An 18,193-nucleotide genomic window follows, 5' to 3' on the forward strand; every position below is an offset into this window, starting at 1 on the left:
CTTTCCTGTCCCCTTCCCGCCCCCTATCTTCAGTGCAATCGCCTCTGTGTTAATGTTAGGTAAGGATTACACTTCCCAGGGCAATTTGCATTTTATTAATAGGTGGAACACCACTTCAAGAGGGAACAATGCATCTAAAAGTAGAGCTTCAGGCCACAGTGACTTCAGATTTTAAGGCGGGTAAAATATCTTTCTTGTATCCCTAAAATCAGGACGTATAAGTGGAATAGATTAGAAGAGGAGGGGGGGAACCTAAAGATGTTGTGTGTCTGGCACTTACTAGGTACTCATTTTTAAATGAATGAATAAATTGATGAATAAGGCTTAGGGATGCAGAGGTTTTAGGGAGGGAATAGGAAGAATAGTGGAAATGCATACCTTTTAAAGGAGGGATTATAAACATTAAGTTTTATAAATTTTTAAACTTAAAAAATTTAATTATAAATTTTAACAGAGGAATTTTAAAGGAGGACTTGGTGACTATGTGGTCCTGAGACATGTGTGGAAAAGAGCATTAAAAAATATATATACACAGTTACAGAATCTAGCTGGTTAGGAGAGTATCCCTGACAGAACCAGGAACCAGGAGTGTCCTGTGTTTGATCATATGAACACACAATCATCATTTTTGAATGCACATTTGAAAACTTTCCTTCACTTCACCTGTCTACAAGTTAACTTACGTGAATCACTGCCCTGCATCCTGATTCTTCTCCCTAATATCTTCTGTTCAACTTTTTCTTCTATTTCTCTATGCCCAGGGAAATGGGAGGAAAAGTAGGACTCAGAATGAATTGGGTGCCCAGATTTCTTACAAAAGGATCCAAAGAATTCTTATCCTTTCCTTATTCTACTTTTATCCCCACTTGAATTTGTCATGTCAATATTTCTTTAGGAAAACCTGTTTACTTCAGAAAAAAAAATATAGGCCATTGTTTGGAAAGTTATGCTTTCAGTGACTCACTTTTTGTCTCTCTTTTGCACTGGATATGCTGCCCTTGGTTATGCAGAGATAACAGGCTGACTTGCCTCCCAAAAGCATTCTTCCTTGACAGACTGGTTTGCTCTAATCTGTATAAACACTCTTGCCTGCTGACCAGTAGTCTTGTATTTATGAGGCCCTTAGAAAACACTGCAAGCTGCAGAGTGACCATGAATAGCAAACTTAATTTGGTTTAATGTGTTTTGGCTTGCTTGACCTCACCAGAATAAAAATGTGCCTGCTTAAATTATTGTATTGGGACTTAAAAAAAAAATTCTAGAGACATTTATCTCATTGGAAGACTCGCAGGATCATTTTAGCAAGGGTTTAAGTCCACGTTTAATGTCAGATAGACTTGAGAAATGTTTAACATAGAGCTTTAATCACAGATTAGGTTTTTGTAAATTCGGAATTTTAAGTCTGAATCACTATCTTTTTTTCTTGCTACTTTTTTTTTTTTTCTAGACAATTGGCGGGCAACGACCTTTCTTTTATCCACCCAAAGGCCTTGTCTGGGTTGAAAGAACTCAAAGTTCTGTAAGTAATGCAATTTTAGAGTTTCACAGCTGGCTGTGTATTTTCTTTCTGCATAGTCAACATGCTTGGAACTAGGTTAAGCACAGTTTCTTTTAGTTCAGGATTAAAAGATTTAAGGAGTGGCCAGTGGGGAGTGTGGGAGGCTAGAGGCTGATTTGGGCAACCCTGCATCTAGATAACAAAAGTTAAAACTCTAACTAATAGGTATTCTGACCTCCAGCATATTACAGTTGAATGTTAGACTTTTTGGGTGCCTAATGCATTGAAGCAAACCCATACTTAAGTTTTACTGGTAGGGTTTTGTTTCTACTTATAGCTCTAAGAACTTTGAATTACCTGACCCTAAAAGGGAAAAAGGCTTACAAGCGCTCCAAATGTTAAAATAATTTTAGAGCTCGAGGGAATTCAGATGCCTACAATTTATATAGCCAGCGAACGGTGAGGAAATAAATTCCTGGCAGTGGTCAGGAGCCTGGAGTGTGGCAGATTAGGAAACAGGGGAACTGACTGCCCCCACTTCTGCCACTACCATGCTGGATGACCTTCAGCAGGTCATTAGACCTCTCTGGTTCAGTGAGCTAGGTGGGACCTTTATCTCGTCTATTCTGTGGTTATGATTCATGTCAGGCAGTCATTTTATTAATGTGACAGGAATGGCTTCAGGCAAAAAATCAAAAGGATTTCATTTTCAGTATGGATCTATGCATCTATTTGGCAGGCCCTAACTAGTAGATGATCAAAGCTCTATTTCTCTTCTGGCCCCACATGCATTGAGGACATTGCTGCTGTTCCTTAAGAGCTTGGGATCTGCCATCCGCTTGGAAAAATTGGCTTTACCTGATGTCCATGTTTCCGGGCTCTGCTTTATTCCAATTTGAAAAGGCATTAGGCATTCCAACGGATTTGCTTATTATACCTCCCAGTTAACTTGTTATAGCTCCTAATTAACATTAACTGATAGTACCCAGGATGATGAACATTAACTAGAGTGCCTTAATTACCAGAAACAAAATCACCCTTGGAAACGTGGATTACCCAGCAAGTCTGTGTTAGGGCATGGCTTGGGATAGCAATATAGGTTTCCTTTCTGGCTTTACAACAAGTGCTTCCTAAAGTTTTGCAATTCTCTTGTCTTAGATGCTTTCCACCTCCGCCTCCCCCCACATTTTCACATTGGAAATATTTTTTGGAAAAAAAAAAAGGGCTCTGAATTTTTCTAAGAAAAAATGTAACACTTGTTACTCACTAACCAAAAATTTTCTTTCAGAACGCTCCAGAATAATCAATTGAAAACAGTACCCAGTGAAGCCATTCGAGGGCTGAGTGCTTTGCAGTCTTTGTAAGTAACTTCTTGATTTCTTGACTCACCAAGAGACTACTTTGGCTGTTAAGGGTGTAAAGAACTGGAATCCTAAGGAAAGAGGAGATTTACCCTTTCATCTGAGATAAAAACAAAGATAGCTAGTCGATGTTATCAAAATGTCCTTTGGTGAGGGAGAAGGAGGTGGTTCTGTTTACCTCTTCTCTTGTCCTAGAGGCTGAGAGAAAACTACTAGGTATTCACTGCTGGGTGTACTTCCATGAACTTGTGCACAGCTGGTGATCAGCACCTCTTTGGAACCAGTTATATGTGTACAGAAGTTTTAGTGTCTTGTGCCTTGACTGTCAAGAAACAGCTACAAAGAGGTTTCTGTTTCATGTGGTAATGATAATCAGAACAAATCGATTGTACTTCCTCAATGTGGTCAAGGGAACTTCTCGGAAAAAATGAAAAAGTATTCTTCAAAACAGGGAACTTCATTAGCTTCTACTAGAATAATGAATACAAATTTGCATTGCCTCACTTCATGTCCTAAATACCAAATACAATGGACTCGGGGGCATAGTTTCTCTAAGTGTGGTACTTTGACCACGCTTTGCAACAGACTCACTAGGGGGAGATTGCTAAAATGCAGATCCCTAGGCTGTAACATAGAAGTAATGCTGGTTTTCTTTTTAAAGGTAGAATTCAGAAGTCTAATTTTAAATAGCAACCTCCCGAGAAGCACTCTGAATAAAAAATGTTAATAGTTATCACCCTTATGTGTGCTGGTATAAAATTTCATTTTAGTGACATAACGTATTTGTATACGAATTTGTCTCTTAGGTTTTGTATTATACTTTGAAATAACTGCAAATAGTAGGAAATGCGCACAAGTTAGAAAATATACGGTGAAAATGATTGAGCTGCTTGTCCCATCAGTTTGCTAACATAAAGCCATTTTTAACTGCACCAAAGAGACATCCCTGGAAATTATAAATTATAGCTTACTATTTGATTTTAGATTAGATATTCTAGTAGTTAATGAGCAATGAATGTGAAAATAAAAATATATGCTGTAAAGTTAAACTTTAAACTGTATCTAACCCATAAACAAGGAATATCCATGGTGTTGGCCATTTAATTCTTAGTTCAAATGGAAGTTTAATTTAAGGTGGTCTGTATTAAGTAGCTCCCTTCACTAAAATGGTAGGTTATGGAATATAAGGATTTGTTTTTCACCACAGCTAATTGAGTAGGTTCTAGGTAGACGCTTAAAATGAATCAGTGGGAATGAGTTCCCTTATAGAAATGTTACTTGCTGACTTCACACACTATCTCACCTCGGATAGATGTACACAGGGCAAGTCATCTAACCTCTCTTGGACCTGAATTCATCAGACATTTTAAATAGTTATATTTTCTTTTGCTTCTTAAGAATGTATTTTACTTCAAGACCTTCATATTGAATTGTCATTTTGTAAGATTTAATAATCAAAATACTCAATTATTTTGTCTAGTTTAAAGGGTAATAAAGAGAAGACTAAAATCTTACTTTCAACTGTAGAACAGAAAAATTACCAAGAAAACATATAAATATTCTCTCTAATTTGTGGTCAATAAGTACATTAAAGTACATGAGACATTTATTGGTAATGTAGATGATTTAAAGTGGTGTTTTTCACAGAAATCATAGGTTTCTCTTTCATGTTTTAAAAAAGCATACTGTACTTATCATTCATGGAGCAAGTTGCTTAAATTATCTCTAAAATTGGGATGAGTGTATGGAGTGGAGATAAAACAAACTTTTTTTATAAAGGCATTGAGATGTTTTCATATATATCAGAAACACAAGGATCTGCTATGTGTCAGGCCTGTTTTCTTTAAGAAGGAAATGTTCATGCATTTGTTAGTAGAGTGGGTGCAGTGGTGAAGTTAGATACAGTTGAAGTTCTCTCATGGTGTAAAACAGTCTTATCAGCACTTGAGTCATTTTGAAAATCTGTTCTTCAGATCTGAATTACATGAAAGATTTCATTGTGGTTTTGAATAGTGCTTAAAAGAAGCAAAGTTCATTAGGGATTGAAATTGATCAGAAGTGGTTTGATGCAAGTGTATGTTTGATAATGACTATAAAATCTGAAAGCCAATTGTTGATACTAATAAAAAGGTAGCATAATTCCCTCCCATAAAACTAAAATGACTAAAGCATTACCTCAGCAGAATATTAAAATGACATGTCATAATTATCTCCTCTAGAAATTTTTTAACATCAGATTACATTTTTATTGACTTAAAATATCTCAAAGATTAAATTTCCTAGGTTTTTCTCAGTTTTAAAATGTGTTTATAATACTTACATTATTGGTAAGTTAGAATAGAGAGAAAGGAGATCTTTTGATTATACAGGTGTTTATTGATAACAAAGACTTTCAGCAGTTAAATATCTGCATTTAATATTATTTTGTTACTGTAGTTTGTTTAGACAAGAAATTTAAAAATACATGAGTCTCAGTCAATTGTAAAATTGGCTTTTGAGAATAGAAAATAGAAGCATGTTTTCCAGACAAAAATAACAAAGAAATTGAGTGAATAAATGTTATTCACCGTTAAACAAGAAAGCTAAATAAAGCAATAGTTTATCTCTTACCACATGGAGTTTAAATAGAAAAATACCTTGAATAAACCTTCATATTCTTTCCATTTTGTGATATAGCTGATGCTTTTCAGCTTAAAGAATTATAGTATTTTAAAGAATTATAGTATTTTCTTCATCTGTTAGTTAGGATGAATACTAATAGCATAGATCATTGCTACAAAGCCACACTGAGACAGTGCTCTGAAGCACTGGTCTCAGTATAAGTACAGACTCTTCGCTTTTATGGGTGCCTCACCACACCTACATGTGAATTGAGGGATAAGGATTAACCATGTGAGTCACCACAAATTGTTTTTCTCGTTTAACCTCTTATTTAAGAGTTTCATTTTTCTATAGTTCTTTTTAATCTCTACTTATGTGAGACTTCACAATTTTTGGAAATTTTTAGAACAGAGGAAATTGTGTCCGTGCTTTTATTGTTGTATTAGGCTATTTTATTGTTGTACCTATGCTATTTTGTATAGAAGATAGTTTTATTACTGTCTTAGCTCAAAACTCACCTAGTTTTCTAGCAGTAAGTTAAGGCCATCTTTTTTCCTTGATGACACAGAATTCACAAGAGTTTAAAGGTTCTATACAGTACTGAATTTATATTAAAAAGGCGCTGACAGCTTTCCTTATTATACTATTTTCTGTATCAGTAGAGGCATTGTAGGTATTTGGAGGTGTGTTACATACTATTTTATTGAATAGGAATATATATAATTGATATGATAAAATAAACAATTTAAACTTTTCAACTGCGGTAACACTAAGGAACTTCAAATTGTAAAGAAAATACAACCCAAACCCCTTACCTGGCCTATAGGGACGTATGGAATGTGGACCCTGTTTGCATCTACAGCTGTGTCTTCCTGGGCCCTCTACTCCCTTCCTGCTGTGTTTTAATCACTCATACCTTCTGGGAGTTGCTGGATCATACCAGCAACCATTCTGCTACTGGGTCTCTGCCTTGGCTCTTTCCTTTGCCTAAAACACTCCTTGCCCAGCTCCTACTTTGACTCATTCTTGCTTTTTCTTTAGGTCTCACTTTAAATGTCACCTTCTTAGAAATACTTTTCTTGAGTAACTACCCTCCTCCTCAGAGTCCATCAGTCTGTAGCCTCAGTGCCCTGTTTATCTACTCCAGAGGTACTTTATAAAGAACTTCGTTATCATTTTGTGACTTGTTTATTATGTTGTATGTCACCTCCACCACTGGAATATCAGTCTCTTGAGGACAGGCCTCATGCCTGTTGTATTCACTATCTTATCCTTTGTACCTAACAGGATGCTCAATTTAACTGTGTTGAGTGAACTGCAGGTAATTAAGTTATCTACAAGTATAATTTAGCTACATTAATTATTTATTTATATAATATGCTTAATTGTATGATTATGTGTTTAAGTCTTTTTCTTCCTAAGAATGGAAAAGTTCCACGAGGGTTGTGTGTGTGTGTGTGCGCGCGCGCGCGCGCACGCGTGCACACGTTTGAACACATTCCTATCTGCTCATTAAAGCAAATCTCCTAAACAGCTCTGTAGGCAGTACTTTGCCACTGTGTAGCCAATACTTTGCCAGTCTGTTGTGTAAAAGTTACCTGTCTCAGGGCAAGTTCTAGAAAGTCCCAAAAATAAACAAGTCTAAAAATGTGTGTTTCTAGATAGATTCTTAAGGCAGCTGCTCAGTGTCCTAAGCTCTCCCTTTTCGACTGTTCTTTCAGATATCTTGACTATTAGAAAGAAAGCTTCCATCAGATACTCACCAGGACCAACGGTCTTTAACCCATGCTATTCCGTCATTAGGAAGGGAAAATGCATCTGGGGCTGGGAGCAGTTAATTGGGACCAGGGACCCAGAACTTGACTATGGTGGAAACGGACAATTATGGCAGGAACTGAAGTTGGAACAGCATAAGGAAACAGGAGGCACAAAAACCACTCTAAAACTCAGAATTTCCTCAACTCGAAAGTTGTCAAACTATTTCTTTAAAAAGATGCTGTCATTTTGAATTTTTAACCAGTTTTTTTGTGTGTGTGTTCTGTAATTTTCACAAAGAGGTTTAAGGCTGTGAGGCATGAATATAAGTAATGAAGATGCATCAACAAGGGATTTGTGAGGAAAGCTGTGATTTGCCTGGCACATAGTGTCCGTCATCATATTAATAGCAGATTGTCTTTGTGTTGAAAAGCAATTATTCCAACAATTACATCTCGTTGTGCCAACAATAATACGTAGGACTTAGTTTCCTGATTTTCAGACGGGGACTTAATTTTAAATATTAGTAATCCTATTAGTAAGGTGTTCTTAATTCCAAAATTTTTGGAAAAATTGAAGAAGCTTTTAAGCCACAGTAACATTGATTTGAGGAGCTGCTTGATTTTTTCCAACAGATAATTTGACCTTTTCTTAATAACTCTTAATTTTAGCACACTGATTTTTCAAAAGCACTTAACGGCTAAGAGAAGAGGAAAAAGTTGCTTTGCCTGTACATGACACTTACATTTTTAACTTGCCTAGAGGTAATAAGGATGATTGAAAATCTATTTAGATTCTTTATTGCTATACAAAAATTTTAAGTATTTTCTAATATTTCCCTTTGGTACAGAATCAGAGTAGCAACTAAATTTAATGTCTAATATTAGTTATAATGTAACATTGGAAGTAAAGTAGCTTATTTGGTCAGCTTAGTTTCTTCTTTTTTTTTTGTATGTCTGATAATTATGCTCTAAAGCATAACTTCAATAAGAAATTTGGAAGTTTTTTTTTTTAAATATATCTTTCTGCTATAAAGTTACTTCTTAGCCAAAGATAGTTGAAGAATATAGATTTGGATACATGCCATTCTTAATGAAGGAAGACAAAGAACTGACTTTCGTATACGATACAGATCATGAAAACGTTATTAGATTTTATGAGGACTTCTAGTAAAATTAAAGATGATCATTTTTATAAGTCCTTTTTGTTTTGAAAGCTTTGAGTTGTGAGACTTGAACTGACTCATTTCACTAGAATTTGTTGCTGAACATGGTTGTTTCTGTTTCTGTTAGGCGTTTAGATGCCAACCATATTACCTCAGTCCCTGAGGACAGTTTTGAAGGACTTGTTCAGTTACGGCATCTGTGGCTGGATGACAACAGCTTGACAGAGGTGCCTGTGCACCCCCTCAGCAATCTGCCCACCCTACAGGCGCTGACCCTGGCTCTCAACAAGATCTCAAGCATCCCTGACTTTGCATTTACCAACCTGTCAAGCCTGGTAGTTCTGTAAGTATCTAACCCTTCTAATTCCATATATTTGTGATAATTGGGGTACAAAAACAGGCTTCTTCTGACAGATTGTTATCAAAGCACCTCGCTGAATATGCTCCTGAATAGTTAGTGCTTGAGGGAGCTGCTTTTGTACAAGATTAAACAGAATGGGAGAAGGCCGGGCGCGGTGGCTCAAGCCTGTGATCCCAGCACTTTGGGAGGCCAAGACGGGCGGATCACGAGGTCAGGAGATCGAGACCATCCTGGCTAACACGGTGAAACCTCGTCTCTACTAAAAATACAAAAAACTAGCTGGGTGAGGTGGTGGGCGCCTGTAGTCCCAGCTACTCGGGAGGCTGAGGCAGGAGAATGGCGGGAACCCGGGAGGCTGAGCTTGCAATGAGCTGAGATCCGGCCACTGCACTCCAGCCTGGGCGACAGAGCAAGACTCTGTCTCAAAAAAAAAAAAAAAAAAAAACAGAATGGGAGAATTTAAAAAATTAATAGCTGGTGATAATTGTTGAATCTCCCTAAGATAAATGACCAGTTGTAATCATGAGAATAAATTAGGTCTTTCAGCACACATTCATACAGCTTTTACTTGTGTCCCAGCAAGTATTCAATGTTAAAAGAAGGGAAATCATTTCAATGTGTCCATAGAAGTTAGTCCCAGGGATATTTCGTGTTTTCCACTTGTTTAGAGAGTATGGGATGCCGTGCGTTTTTAATCTTCCAAGACATAACAAAGTAGCACTTCTTTTAAAATCTGTTAGAGAGCTCACTGGTGTAAACTATACTTCCTCCACACTGTTACCCTCATGTCCTCAGTAGGAGAGCTCATCAAATTTTGCTTCATATAATTAAGAGCTAATCAAAACTTTATTTTGATATGAGTAAATATTAAATAATCTTCCATGTACATACCATATTTCCATTAGAGATACTTTCTCTTTCCATGGGGTATTCTATGTTTAGTGGGTCTGTGCAGTGTACATAGCAAGAGATAACTACCCAATGCCACTTGTTTTCTGTGGTCAACTGTTGGTATGTTTAGCTACATCATTGCTTTACACACCAATTCAGACATATAAAACAATGATAATAGTTGCCAATGGGAAATTGAAAAGTCATTTTATGCTTTTTTTCCTCCACAGGCATCTTCATAACAATAAAATTAAAAGCCTGAGTCAACACTGTTTTGATGGACTAGATAACCTGGAGACCTTGTAAGTAGTTATATTCATATTTTGGGCAACTGCATTGTGATATTGAAAGTGCAATTTTGTACTTCATTACAGAAAAAGAAAAAAAAATATTGGCCTTGAGTTCAGCTCCTTATTCACTTTGATACTTGACTAAATTCTTGCTATCAAATAACCCAATTATGAATACTAATCTAAGTCCATGGCTAAAAATGGCAAAAGGTGAATTGCATATTTTCCCCCAAAGAACACACATTCAAAGCAGCTCAATCTACACATTCAAAACATCTCAATCTACAAAGATGTATACCTTTCCAGAAATGTTGGTTTTGTTAAATGTATGACAGTTTTGGAAGTTAGAAATTTCTAAAATGAATTCTGGATAGTTTTGTTTTCTTCCATGACCTCAGTTGCCTTCTAATTGTTAACACTGGATTTGAATACTATATCTGCTTTTACATGTAACAAACGAAGATTTTATATTTTGCTGTGATACTTTTGTTGTTGTTTCCACTAGCTAAAGTGTTTGAGACCTCTGACTGTTGCAACTGTACATTGCACCACTATATAAGTAAAAGGCATTGTGCAGCTGTGTATAATTGAGAGTAGGATCTTTATTTTTGTTCTTTTAGCCTGTATTAGTTGCCTTTATTGCCTTTATTCAAAAATAATGTAATATTTGCTGTTGTGATGAGTAAATGATTCAGAGAAGGTCTCAATTACATGGATGAGTAAAACCTGATTGGAATGCTCAGGGTTTGTAGTATTTTATTTGGCTGAATTTTCTGGTTAACTGTCAATTAATGAGAAGACTTAAAACCTTTTAGGACTCTATTAATTCACTTTCCTATCTAAATTAGAGGATAGGAAACATCAATGGATATATGAAAGTTGAAAATCTTGTAGAAGATAGTTCCAAACTCAGATCTCCTTTGCTAAGTGTGTGAGTTTCAGTGTTATAAATAAAAGATTGAATAGGTTTCCTAATCCTAGGCTGTGTACACCATTTTAATTATGTTAAAATTAAACCTCTTCCCAGTTAAATTTTTATTTGCCATTTTTTCTTCTATGTTACAAAAAGGAAAAGGAAAACAAAATAGGTCTCGAAGGAGCTGAGCTTTTTTAATTTTACTTTCATTCTGAAATCAGTCATGCTAATCATATGCCAATGTGCTCTTTATGTTAAAAGAAATTAAACTTTAAACACTCTCAGAACTAAGACTTTTTTAGTACAGATCACTATGGCTTATCTGTCCCCTAACTAATATAAAATTCCCAATAATTCATAACCTATATGAGGACAACAGTTGTGTGAATCTACCCTTGTCCTTCTGTTTATTCTTTTTTTTTTTTTTTTGAGACGGAGTCTTGCTCTGTCACCAGGCTACAGTGCAGTGGCATGATCTCGGCTTACTGCAACCTCTGCCTCCCGGGTTCAAGAGATTCTCCTGTCTCAGCTTCCTGAGTAGCTGGGACTACAGGCATGTGCTACCATGCCCTGCTAATTTTGGTATTTTTAGTAGAGACGGAGTTTCACCATGTTGGCCAGGATGGTCTCAATCTCTTGACCTCATGATCTGCCCACCTCAGCCTCCCAAAGTGCTGGGATTACAGGCGTGAGCCACTGTGCCTAGCCTCCTTCTGATTATTCTTATCTCAGGTCATCATGCTGATGGTGGAACTGAGTGAGGTCAGCTGCTCTTATACCAGAATTTCAGGAAGCCACTGTGAACTCCAAATGGAAACCTCAGTTTCATGCTGTCATTTACAAATGGATATTCAATGAATTATTTTCTATAATGAATTTTCAGAGAAATACCATTCAGATGATTTATGCATTTAATGCATCAGTAATACATGATTCCAAAAATTCTTTGAACTTGTAAGTTTGTTGACCTAAAAACATCATGGAAGAAGAATGATTTTTCTCTGTTCAATATTGTAAGAAAAGGTGTAAATTTAGTTAAACTCCTACATGGTTTTGGTTTTGGATGATGATATGGTTGGTAAAGAAAGATTACCATACAGAGGATGTGATTAAAAAATATGTATCTGTAACAAAATGCCTTATGAATTATGACCATTATTTAATATTTTGATATATTTTCACCCATTTTTTTTCTAGAGACTTGAATTATAATAACTTGGGGGAATTTCCTCAGGCTATTAAAGCCCTTCCTAGCCTAAAAGAGCTGTAAGTATTGCTTCATTCTCTTTATGTCTTCATATCCCTGAAACTCACCATTTAATGTTCCGACAATGAGATTTTAGCACATCTTGTTCCGTTGCATATAACTGTAATACATGCACACAAACACACAAATAATCATACAATTGGATTGTGTTCGATGGCACAGACAATTTTGAGTATAGATTGCTCTATGGGGTTAGATGCTGGTAAAACAAGAAGGCCTGATATACAGCGTCTGCCTTTAAGGAGCTTTTAGTCTTAGTCTCACTGGGGAAACTGACTATGTTAAGACAGACAGCTGTTTCTAGGTAGAAATAAATGCTGAATGAATGGGATAAATAAATCATTCCAGAAGAATACCTAATTGAAGCTTGGAGTTACTGCAGAAAGCATCACCAGGCCGGGCGCGGTGGCTCAAGCCTGTAATCCCAGCACTTTGGGAGGCCGAGACGGGCGGATCACGAGATCAAGAGATCGAGACCATCCTGGCTAACACAGTGAAACCCCGTCTCTACTAAAAATACAAAAACTAGCCGGGCGAGGTGGCGGGCGCCTGTAGTCCCAGCTACTCGGGAGGCTGAGGCAGGAGAATGGCGTAAACCCGGGAGGCTGAGCTTGCAGTGAGCTGAGATCCGGCCACTGCACTCCAGTCCGGGCGACAGAGCAAGACTCTGCCTCAAAAAAAAAAAAAAAAAAAAAAAAGAAAGCATCACCAAAGGGAAGGAGTTTGACTGAACTTGAAAGAATAAAAATATTTAAACACAGGAATGAGGGAGCATTTTTGGTTTTACTTCTTTCTTTCTTTTTGTTTGTTTGTTTGTTTGTTTTGAGCAGGGTCTCACTCTGTCGCCTCGGCTGGGGTGCCACGGTGCAGTGGCGTGATCACAGCTCACTGCAGCCTTGACCTCCCAGGCTCAGGTGATCCTCCCACCTTAGCTTCCTGGATAGCTGGGACTGCAGGCATGCACCACCACGCCCAGCTAATTTTTAAATTTTTTCTAGAGATAGGATTTCATCGTGTTGCCCAGGCTGGTCTCAAACTCCTGGGCTCAAGTGATCCCCTCAGAGTGCTGGGATTACAGGCATGAGCCACTGTGCCCAGCCTGAGGGAACATTTTGGACGTTGGGTTTGTCATGGGTAGAGATAGTGACTGTATATGGCACAACAGGGACTGTGTGTCATGAGCTAGTTAATGGTTAACATTCTAAGATGCATTGCCAAGAGACTAAATACGGGCTACAGTGAGAGAGATTTGGAGGTTAGAACACCTGTTTCTCATGGTCTAAAGCTTTTTTCTATAATGAAGCAACAGATAAATGCATATGAGGGATCTGATAGATACCAGGCTAAGCAGTGGGTTAAAAAAGAGTTAGGTATGATACTAAAAAAGATAAGATAAAATTAAAATTTGAGATTTCCTATGTTTTTGAAAATTTTCATGTAGTCATTATCAGTTGTATTTTATATAATGCTGAACTACAGTAGATACTTGGATTTTATTTTACAAGAGGATAATGCATTTCAAAATACTTTTCTCCTATCTTTCTAGAGGATTTCATAGTAATTCTATTTCTGTTATCCCTGATGGAGCATTTGATGGTAACCCACTCTTAAGAACTATGTAAGTATTTTTGAAAGTTTCTTTTAACGTATAATTATGTGAAGCTATGTCTTTACAATGCCAAACATCCAGATAAAGAATGAAAATTCAGACTTTTAGATATATGTACATTGTGAACATAGATTTAATATTAGAGTGCTTGTGAACGTATGAACATTTTACTTTTTTTGGGTATTTTCACAGACATTTGTATGATAATCCTCTGTCTTATGTGGGGAACTCAGCATTTCACAACTTATCTGATCTTCATTCCCTGTAAGTATGTGAATTTAAAAACAAACCTGGATATTTATACAGTTGTTTTAGTGGAAAACAATAATTTGTTACTGGAACTCCAGAAAACAGAATCTTTAAAATTTTTTTCTCCCCTGGGCAGAATTTATAATGGTTCTTATTTTTGTGAACACTTGGCCAAATTATCACACTTTCAAGTACATTTAAGAGATGAAACTACTTTTATTTTTAGTTATAGTTGCACTGTAATTTTAAACTGTTCAAAAGATAAAATATGAAAAAAATTAAAATTACTTTGTCTTTCTCAATTTCTTAAAGAGTCATTCGTGGTGCAAGTATGGTGCAGCAGTTCCCCAATCTTACAGGAACCGCCCACCTGGAAAGTCTGTAAGTGTGGCCCTTTGAAGAGGGCTTGTATAAAGATAACACTACTGGACTGCTAGCAGGGTGCCAGGGTCTGTTAGTGACAGTTTATGTTGATTCCTTCAGTTTCCCTTTGTACATTTCATGCATGGAAAAGAATATATTGGGTTTGGGGTCAGTGAGCTTAGACAGAGTAGAGCTGATTATGTGGATAAGATCTGAAAAGTTCACAGAAAATACAAAGCAGCAACAAAGTGCCAAATTAGAAGCCGTGCTTTCAGAATTTAGAAGTGGGAGCAATCGATGTAGATTATCACAGAAGGCTTCACGAAGGAGGTGGAATGTTTGAATACTGTCAGGTTTCCCAGAGCTGAGTCTTTTATTTAAGGCAGGATTAGTAAAACTGGAAATACCAAAAGTATTCTCAGAGATGGCATATAGATGAGCAAATATAGCTAGAATTGCATGTTTATAATAGGATGGGGGTGGTATGAAGACATCGGAGAATTGTTTGTGATTAGACTTTAAAATGACAGGCCTTGAACATTGGACATTTGGTTGTGGCAATTTCCCAGTGAGTGGTCTGTGCATGGGTTTGCAGGTGCACTTAAGATCTTGATGACCTCAGCCCTCCAGACAGTCAGGTGGGGCCTGAGGCAGCTAGGGCCTCTAGCCACAGGAGTCTTACTGCAGCGTGCCATTTAAATGTTACAATGGTCACATGTGACAAGATTTTTTTAAAAAAGAACTTGGGAAGCACTGAGGTAAGGAGTTTAAACTTGACTCTTAAGGCAGTTGGAGATGTTGAGAATGTTCGAGCAGGTAATGTGAGGAGGGTAAGGAGAAAGAGACTAGAGATGGGGAGAACGGTGAGGCAGCCGTGGGAATAGTCCACCTGACCAGATGAACACACTGAATTATGAGAGCTCCAGATCTTTAATCCATCACTGGATTTGTACCAGGACAAATAGTGTGGTCTGAGACTCCTCCATCCCTCTCTGCCTCACTTCACTCTTTTTCTGAAAGAATTAGATGCTAGAAACACAACAGAGGAAAAAATAACAGGAACTGGTGATAGACTAGAGAAAGGAGGGGAATAAGAGAACATTTTCAAATGCTGACCCAGGTTGACTGAAAGAAAAGACAGAAACAAGGTTTGGGGGCAGCATGCAAAGTTGGTTTCAAAGGTCTTGGGTGTAAGAAGGTGACAACTTGCAATTAACTGTGATCAGACTGTGTGACTGTAGATTAGTGTTTTCCTCCTGGTCCATGTGGAGAATCAAGCCCATCATCTGGACAATATCAGCATCTAATGTCACAAATGTTTTTGAGTTACTGTGGAGATGATATCAGAATTGGGGTTCAGTTCACCTTCCTGCATGTCTAACTTTATGGAATAATTAGGCCATGGGATGTATAGAATCTAGTCCATATGTAAATATGTGAGCACTTTTTTTCTATCATTTTTCTATATGGGAATAAATTTTGCTTACTATTCTTGAGTTGAATTATTACATAAATAATGTTTTTCCACAGGACTTTGACAGGTACAAAGATAAGCAGCATACCTAATAATTTGTGTCAAGAACAAAAGATGCTTAGGACTTTGTAAGTTGAATTCTTCTTCCATTCCCCTCATACCTTTTGTTTATATGTTCACACATGTTCAGTTTTATTTTTAAGGATCTACTTTCCATAAAGTGGTTTTGAGGTATAATTACTACTTAGTTGTTCCCTTTCTGTAAAGGAGCAGATATTTGAGTCATCTCCATGGTGGGTAATATGCATTTGAATTAGGTTTTAGGATTATGAATATATCATATACTTGTGACTTTATTTGAACAAAGTAAAACCAAGCTAGGTTCTTAATTTTTCTCATCCTGACTCTTTGTCTTTATTCTAGTTTGTCCAGGGATATATCTCCTCATATTCTCCTCTCTTTCATCTGCAACCTAAGCAGAGCCTAAATCTTTATTCAATCAGGAATGAACTAAAGCATGTAGCTTTCTAAAAACTTTAGGCTGACCTAGAAACTAAAAGTAAATAAAGGATGTAAAAATGTCACCAGAATAAACAATTAAGTTATTAAGTGTTAATAAGTATTCAGTGGTGGGAGATAGTAACAAGATAAGTGACTGATTGATTAAGCAAGTAAAGTCACACATCCACTTAACAATAGGAATACATTCTAAGAAATGTGTCATGGGGCAATTTTGTCATTGTGTGAAAATCATAGAGTATGCTTACACAAACCTTGGTGGTTTCTTCTACATACCTGGGCTATATGTAATCTCTTGCTCCTAGCCTACAAACTTGTACAGCATAATACTGTACTGAATACTGTAGGTAATTGTAACACAATGGTAAATATTTGTATATCTAAACATAGAAAAGTTGGAGCAGAAATATGGTATTATACTCTTATGGGACCATATCATTGTATATGGTGTCTGTCATTGACCAAAACTGTTATTTGGGTTATGACTATAATTTAGTGATGTAGTGGTGTATCAAACTTAAACACAATGATCACTGTTGAGGAAAAACTGCAGTGGGACTGAAAGTTAAATAGTTCTGGTGTTTGATGTAATATAAATGTTTTTTAAAATGTTGATAAGCATACCATTTCTCTTAGAGCTTTTCAATAAAAGAACATGTAAGTTATTTATGGGATAAGCAATATTGAAAAAATACAAATTTTTAAACTGTATAAATACAAATTTAAAAAAATGTAGCTTTACCAACAAACTTTATATATTTTCTATATTTTTCTATATTTACATATTTAGTTTTATATATTTATGTTATATACTTTATATATATACTTTATATAAATGTATTTTTACATATTTTATAGTGTCTATGCTCAAAAATATATTCTTGAATTTTCATCAGTCTTAGGCTTATTGTATCACGGAGATGTTTGAAAAGGTGACAAGTCTTAGGAAAAAATAATTGCTTTTCTTATTCAGGCATATCTCTTTATTAGTTATCTTAACTCTGCTTTCAATGCTTCTGAGTACCACTCTTTTAATATAATATTCTGATAACATAGCATTAATTTGTTAATTTCCGTTGTTTTAAGGGACTTGTCTTACAACAATATAAGAGACCTTCCAAGTTTTAATGGTTGCCATGCTCTGGAAGAAATGTGAGTTGGTCTTTGACTTACTCCTTTTGCTGTGGTATATTGTTTGTTGAGCATTTCCTATTTTTAATAGATGGCTTTAATAGTAAGAAATTAGAAATCAGATGTTCCCATACATAACATGTCAAATTGAACCAGATGTATTCATGCAACCAGCATGTATTAGGCACTTACCTATCAGGCATCCCGTGAAACACTATGCGGGGGAAGTTGGTGTTTTTTAAAAGAAATAGAAAACGAAAACTTGTCCAGCTATTGAAGGAAACCAGACATGAATGCCAGTTCCCATCATGTCCTGTGTTAGACAGTTCTGGTGGAAGTTGGCCAGGAGACGGGAAGAAGGAGGCATCAATTCTCCCATTTTGACTCTATTTAGTCCTGTAACTTTATTCCTGTGGTATTTGTTATAGTTGTGTTGTCTTTTGTTCCTTTTCTCCCTGCATCATCTTCCTTCTCTTATGCCTGAGTGGGATTGATGGGGGAGTTTAGATAGCATACCAGTTAATTCCCAGTATAATATGGAATGAAATACCAATTAGTCTGTTTCATTTTATAGATGAGAAAAGGGCAGTTCTCTTTCAACAAGATCACTGTTACATAAGAATAGTTATTTAAACTTACAAAAAACTCAACTAAGAAATGTTATAATGTTATTTTTCAAAATAGAATGTAACTTTTTTTCTCTCTATCCCTTTCTCTTTCCTCCTCCTCCTGCTCTCTTCTTT

General features: G+C 36.4%; 1 protein-coding gene and 1 long non-coding RNA gene across 2 annotated transcripts in view; one reads left to right on the top strand and one right to left on the bottom strand.

Moving 5' to 3' along the window:
* LGR4 (leucine rich repeat containing G protein-coupled receptor 4) overlaps positions 1-18,193 on the top strand; it is a 111,777-nt gene that overhangs the window by 82,783 nt on the left and 10,801 nt on the right. The window contains exons 3-12 of the mRNA XM_033203959.1: positions 1,448-1,519; positions 2,787-2,858; positions 8,508-8,723; positions 9,863-9,934; positions 12,036-12,104; positions 13,652-13,723; positions 13,907-13,978; positions 14,276-14,344; positions 15,857-15,928; positions 17,406-17,471. Of these exons, the coding sequence (XP_033059850.1) occupies positions 1,448-1,519; positions 2,787-2,858; positions 8,508-8,723; positions 9,863-9,934; positions 12,036-12,104; positions 13,652-13,723; positions 13,907-13,978; positions 14,276-14,344; positions 15,857-15,928; positions 17,406-17,471 (852 nt within the window). The remainder of the gene's footprint in view (positions 1-1,447; positions 1,520-2,786; positions 2,859-8,507; positions 8,724-9,862; positions 9,935-12,035; positions 12,105-13,651; positions 13,724-13,906; positions 13,979-14,275; positions 14,345-15,856; positions 15,929-17,405; positions 17,472-18,193) is intronic.
* The window catches only part of LOC117079836, a 58,083-nt gene that overhangs the window by 26,177 nt on the left and 13,713 nt on the right, over positions 1-18,193 (bottom strand). The gene's annotated exons all lie outside the window — the stretch shown is intronic.

This window comes from Trachypithecus francoisi, unplaced genomic scaffold (genome assembly GCF_009764315.1).
Source record: "Trachypithecus francoisi isolate TF-2019V2 unplaced genomic scaffold, Tfra_2.0 Lachesis_group8, whole genome shotgun sequence".
NCBI lineage: Eukaryota > Metazoa > Chordata > Mammalia > Primates > Cercopithecidae > Trachypithecus > Trachypithecus francoisi.